This window comes from Candoia aspera, chromosome 3, assembly GCF_035149785.1.
Source record: "Candoia aspera isolate rCanAsp1 chromosome 3, rCanAsp1.hap2, whole genome shotgun sequence".
NCBI classification, from domain to species: domain Eukaryota; kingdom Metazoa; phylum Chordata; class Lepidosauria; order Squamata; family Boidae; genus Candoia; species Candoia aspera.
In genome coordinates, this window is record NC_086155.1 from 113103334 (window position 1) to 113110050 (window position 6717).

The 6717-nt window shown below is 40.0% G+C and overlaps 1 protein-coding gene across 1 annotated transcript; it reads right to left on the reverse strand.

Moving 5' to 3' along the window:
• Positions 1–546: 546 nt before the first annotated feature.
• LOC134493837 (protocadherin gamma-A6-like) lies at positions 547–2982 on the reverse strand. Its single transcript, XM_063298637.1, has one exon. It carries the CDS (start codon positions 2980–2982, stop codon positions 547–549), a length of 2436 nt encoding a protein of 811 aa, XP_063154707.1.
• Between the last annotated feature and the right edge of the window lie 3735 nt (positions 2983–6717).

Below are 6717 nucleotides of genomic sequence, written 5' to 3' on the forward strand. Positions count from 1 at the left end.
GTGGTGCCAGAATTCCTCAGCCAATTCCTCAGGTCATCACTGAGACTTCTGGGAGTAGCTCCACACATCTAGAAGACACTCAGCTATACTTTCAGTTACAGAAGCTCACTGGGTGACTTTGGATCAGTCTCTTTTTGTCAGCCCAACCTCACAGGATGATTGTAGAGGGGAACTATAGGAGGAATGTACATGGGCTTAAGCTCCTGAAGGAAAGGTGGAATAGAAAACCAATACATGAGGAAATTAGTCAGCCTTATCATATCACAAGGATAATGAAAATGGCAAACAAGTAGATTTTTATAATAGACATAACATTCTGCATTCCTAAGGGAGATCCTTTGTATCTGGTGGAGCAATGTTCATGTCAGCAATATGAGCATTATCCTAACAGACTTCAGGATAAAGCTGAAGGATCTCAGTACAGTAAAAAGAAAATGCTAGAACATCCACTATTAAGGTTCACTAGAGAATGGACTGATAAGAAATCACTGTTGAGATAAATGAGGGTTTATAGGATCAACAGAACACACCATTAATCTAAAATATTTAACTCACCTTGACTAAGATTTGCTCATCATTCTTCAAATTTAAATCCCCACAGGCTAGGATAGGGTCACTCCCCCCACAGCTTAGAGGTTGATTGGTCAGAGTACTTGAACAGTTTTCCTCATGAAAATTGCAGTGGCTTTTCCTAGAATCTCTGGTCAGTGAAATAGTGTGGCAGTAAGACTGAAGAAAGGCTCGGACTCCATCCATCCCCACAAATTGTGACACCGGAACCCCACTAAAATGTACACTTCCTGACTCTAACAGTTTCGAGTTCCTCCACCTGTGCAACCTGATGGCCAGTAAGACAAGGAGGAATGCGAAGAACAAGCAGGAGACAAACGCCACAGCAATCACCAGATAAAATGTGAGATCTGACTGAGGGCCTACAGGAGCTGAGATGTTGCTCAGATCTGAGAGAACTTCAGGGATGCTGTCAGCCAGTACCACAGTGAGAGTGACTGAGGCAGAGAGAGGCGGTTGGCCATTGTCCTTCACCAAAACCACCAGGATTTGCTTCAGGGCGTCTTTCTCCAGAAACAGCCGAGCAGTCCTGATCTCTCCAGTGTGGAGTCCCACGGTGAAGAGCCCCGGTTCTGTTGCTCTGATCAGCTGATAGGAGAGCCAGGCGTTCTGGCCAGAATCTGCATCTACTGCCACTACTTTAGTGACCAGGTATCCTGCCTCAGAGGAGCGAGGGGCCAGTTCTATCCCAGTTGAGCCATCAGCGGGAGGGGAGGGGTACAGGATCTCTGGGACATTGTCATTCTGGTCCAAGATGAAGAGAGTCACTGAGACGTTAGAGCTGAGTGGTGGGGACCCTCCATCCTGAGCCTTGACCTGGAACTGAATCTCTTGAATCTCCTCATAATCCAAGGAGCTCAGGGCATAGACAGTCCCTGTCTCAGAATTAATGGAGAGGTAGGAGGAGAGAGGAGGGTCCCTCATTTGGTTATCAACGATGGAGTAAGTTATTCTGGCATTTTCTTCCCAGTCTGGATCACTTGCTGTGAGGGAAAAGGCTGAGGCTCCTTTTGGATTATTTTCAAGAAGGTAGGAGGTATATTTTGACTCTACAAATTGTGGAGGGTTGTCATTTGTGTCTAACACCTGGAGCGAAATAACCACAGATGTAGAGAGTGGTGGTGCCCCGTCATCCACTGCTGTAACAGTGATAGCATAAGTTGGCAATTGTTCCCTGTCAAGAGCTCTGTCTGTCTCTAAACTGTAGAAACTATCCATTGTCTTCTTGAGCCGAAAAGGGAGGTTGCTGGGGATTGTGCATTTAACCTCTCCGTTTTCTCCTGAATCTCTGTCTTGGGCATTTAAAATGGCAATGACAGTTCCAGCTGGAGAGTTCTCAGGCACAGAGTTGATCACAAAGGTTACGGCTAACTCAGGTGCATTGTCATTTAAGTCTGAAACCAAAATCACAACCTTTGATCTGTCACTCAGCCCACCCCCATCCATGGCTTGCACTTCAAATTCATATGACGATGATATTTCAAAATCAAGGCTCCCCACAAGGATAATTTCCCCTGTTGTCGAATTTAACATAAATTTTTGGGAGTCTTTTTTTGTGATTTTTTGAAAAGAATATTTTACTTCTCCATTGATGCCTTCATCCATATCAAGAGCCGTTACTGTAGCTACTGTGGACCCTTTGGGCATGTTTTCCTTGACATTTACTTCGTAGATTGATTGGCTGAAAACTGGTACATTATCATTTGCATCTAGAACAAAGATGTGAATTTGCAGTGTGCCAGTCCTGATAGGTTCACCCCCATCGAAAGCTGTAAGGATCAGATCATAAACTGACTGCTCTTCCCTGTCCAGTGATTTTTCCAACAGCAGTTTAGCAGATCTGGCACCATTTTGGCTGCTTTGCACTTCCAGAGAAAAATGGTTACTACCTGTGAGTTGGTAGTGTTGTATAGAGTTTGTCCCCAGGTCTGGGTCTTGAGCTTCTGGTAGAAAGAACTGAGAACCAGGAATAGATGTTTCACTGATTTTCAGTTCCCACCCTATTGACAGAAAGGAAGGAGCATTATCATTTATATCCATAATTTCTATTTCTGTGACATAAAGCTTTAACTTGCTCTCAGCAAGGATTTGAAATTTTAAGACGCATTTCTCTCCTCTTCCACAGATCTCTTCTCTATCTATTCTCTCACAGGTTTGTAAATGGCCACTGTTGGAATTAAGTTCAAAATACTGAATTGTACCTGAATTAGGAATAATGCGTAGTCCATGGTCAACAGGCTGTTTCCCATCTATTCCCAGGTCCTTCACAACATTTCCCACAAAAGAACCTTTGTGTACCTCCTCTGGAATGGAATAATGGAGCTGGCCGGAAATCATCTTCCAAGAATTCATCATTATAAGGCATTGCAGGAGTCCTTCTTTGTAGCTCCAAATATCTTTTCTGTTTTCCATATTCTTCCCGTAAGCAAGAATTGCCAGTTTTTGTTTAAAAGAGCTTGTATGTTTCTTCCTTATGATCTATCTGTTCTGTAGGCTTGGGTATTTGAGTGGCCTGGATATGAAGGCTGATCTCTCTGAGCACTTCTCTGCCAGACTGGTAAACAGCGACACCCAGGGTCACAACCCAAAAATTACAGGTGCTTCCTGTTGTAGTTGTAATGTTTCTTTACTTATGTTTATCTTATTTTATCTGTAGTCACAAACCAGGCAGTTTGTTTCAGTGAAAATTATGCTTCCCATCTTCCCAAGAGGTAAAAGTAGAACAACAATAATAAAATAAAACTTGGCTACTATTTGGTGAGACACAAAAGCAGAAGTCTACCTAATGTTAAAAGCTAACAAATCTGTGTATGCATTCTTACTCTGTGTTACAAATAATTATAACTAGTCACAATTAGTTACAAGTAATTAAGCTTTTCACTGAAAGCCATGTCAAACAAAAAATGAGAAATCTTCAGCCTAAAACTTGACCCATATATTTGAATTAATGTACTGCAAATAAGGCCCTACTCCCACCTCCCCATTATCAGTAAACAGGAACGTCATGAAATGTGCTGATCTTGATCATATCATAGTGACCTAGTTGGATAAATCGCTCTTGGGTTTGTCACTTTGGGGTCTCTGAAATCAGTAGGCAAGACAAAGCAGGATGGGGAAAATGAAATGACAGTGCTTTGGCATATGTGCTAACTGAAGCACTAGCATATACAACAGAGATCTTTAATACTTTATTTTATGACATTTAACTTCTGCCCCTTTAAAGGTGCACCAGAAAAAAGATAAATTGCTAGTAATTATTGCTCTTTTGATTTGGCAGGATAGAAATGAAGTAAATAAACTACAAGTTACTAGGATCATTTTTCTTATAAGAATTCTAATGGTGCTATGTTCTGTAAAACAATGGAGAAAAATTACTAGCCTTTTTTGTAAGACATTATTAAGCATTTTTATATTGTATTGATTTTTTCAGACTGAGCAATATGGAACTCTTTACAAAATGAACACTGACAGATTAATTGTCAGATAAGCACAATTTTTCTTTCAAAAAATTATTTTTTTAAAAATTCTCTTCCTGAACTTCCAAGTCCCTCAACATTATAATTTGTCTAGTTCTGTCATTTTCCATAAATCATGATACAAAATTAACTTACCCTAAAACCCTTGATTTCTCTTTTAAATGTACGCAACTCTAGAGCCCTGCACCACATTCAATGAAAACTTTGACCCCTCCTAATTTTCTAGCATGCCTGCAAATTTCATTCCATTCCACTGAAGTAGCAAAAGATACAATCCATTTAAGTGTTTCACATGCTAATTAGCTGAAGATCAGGTAGTGATGGGGAACAACCTTCCTGCTAATTTGCCTTTCAGTTATTTCATTGAGCCCTTTTCTATTATTTACTGGATATATAGTGATATATACTATATTAACATCAGTTTATCTTGCTATTCTATCATTTGTCTTTTGTTTTTGCAGAAGAGTCAAGATAAAATGCGAATTGGAAATCAAAGCTGTAAACCCAAACACAATATGATCAAAACAGTGTCTACTACTCACAAGCTTGTATCCCACAAGGAAAGTGAGCAGAAAGCCTTCTAGTCTAATAAGTGTGCTGAAGTAGGATGGGAAAATGAAGATCTATTTACCATTGATATGGAGTGAGCATAAATCAGTCCCCTTACTAGGATGAAAGAAATATACTTTTCCTCTTCCCCTGTGAGTGATGTAGGTTTATTTAAAGTAGTACTTAACTTTTTACTTAAAGTACAACTGTTTATCACCAATTTATGGCTGTAATTAATAAGCAAAGTCTCCTTTGAACTGAACTCAGCTCCTGGTAATTCCATGGACAGACCCAATTTTCTCAGCAAGAGAATGGAAATGGTTTGCCATAGTTTTCTTCTGGGATGTTTCTCAACTCCCACACTAGCCCATGGCCTGGTATTCCCCAAGAGTCTCTCATTCCAATATTAATCACATTCTGCATAGGCAAAGGAAGCTTCATTAAGTATTGTTGGTAGTGGAAAACATAAGGACATTCAGAAAGTAAAAGTGAAAGGGGAGGGGAGGGGAAGGAAGAAGGGGAAAAAGAATGTAGAGAAAGCAGTCAGTTGCCCTACTGAGGACAACACCATCCTTGGAGACATTGTACTCCCTTCACTCCCATCATATAATGTTACAAATAGTAGTAAACCATATTAATTGGTATATGGCACAATCAGCAGGCATAATACATTCCTTAAGCCAATGTTACGTCACCAAATTTACCCAAATGGCCCAGAAGAAATTATTTGATTATCTAGTTGAAATACTTTCCGGAAAATTACACTCATGTTCAAACAGTTCACTATTCTATTGATGATTATAGGAATGAAAAAGTTGCTAAATCACCCCCTCTTGAGTTTTTAGAGATTGGTTCTCTATTCCTTCAGACTGAATATGAGATTGACAAAAGGTCTCCAGCCAGGTGTGAAGAATGTCAAGAGGGAAGCAGTCTGTAATACTCCAAGTCAAATAGACCCCCGGGCTGCGGACCGGTCCATGGCCTGTTAGGAACTGGGCCGCACAGCAGGAGGTGAGCAGTGGGCAAGCAAGCGAATTTACAGCCTGAGTATTTACAGCCACTCCCCATCACTCGCATTACCGCCTGAGCTCCGCCTCCTGTCAGAGAAAGCAAGCCCATTGGTTGCTATCTCCAAATGGGACGAAGAAAAAAGAATAAAAGGTCGGGAAAAAGAGGAAGCGCTTGAATCATCCTGAAACCATCCTCTCCCCCACCTGGTCCGTGGAAAAAATGGTCTTCCATGAAATTCCCTGGTGCCAAAAAGGTTAGGAACTGCTGAGATAGACCATATGTGAATCTCCTCAGCATTTCCAAAGTCAGTATAGGAGCTCAAAACCACACAAAATAATTTAAATAAAAGTTGGTATTCTTTGTCCTCCTTAAAATGCTCTAGTTTCCCTGCAAATTTCATTCCTTTCTACTGGAAAAAAAGCTGAAATATTTGCATTTTCTCTAATTAGTCAACAGGAGAATGGAAGCTCAAATTAGCAACTTTCTTTTAATCTTGACAGTAAATCAGATTGGGCTGTGCTTGGAATTACCCAGACCTGATCAAGCTATTGCTAGAGATACAGTCTGGGCTGCTGAAGCAAATTGGGTGGTCTCTGCACAAATCTATTATCTAGCTCTATCATACATCCCTGCTTAGAGTGACCTGAGATCTAACTGTGCTCAGTAATCTTTTTCTAGCAGCACTTCAGAAAGGTAGTAAAGAGGACCTGATCAAGGCTAACAGCAAACACTGCAAAATAGTCATTAATCAATGTAAATTACTCCTAAAGTCACCTCCAAGTGGTAGTAAGAAAAGCTACTTCTTGTTACTCCTTTTTTTCACTGCAGTTCGCCTATTGCACCTACAGATGTTGCATCAATAGAAACTGCACCACCTATAAATGAGTAGGAATCTTAATGAGCTCAGAACTTCAACTGAGTTGGTGTTTTGTTTTACTATATTTTATATTTTTACTATATTTTGTTTTTGTTTTTATTGCTGCTGTAATAGTAGAAAGATGTAACTTTTAAAAAATATATTTTAATTGTATTATAAAACACAAGTAGTACATTATATTATTTGGGTACAGTGGCTGACTGGTAATTATTAACACTCAGATGTTTAGATAAC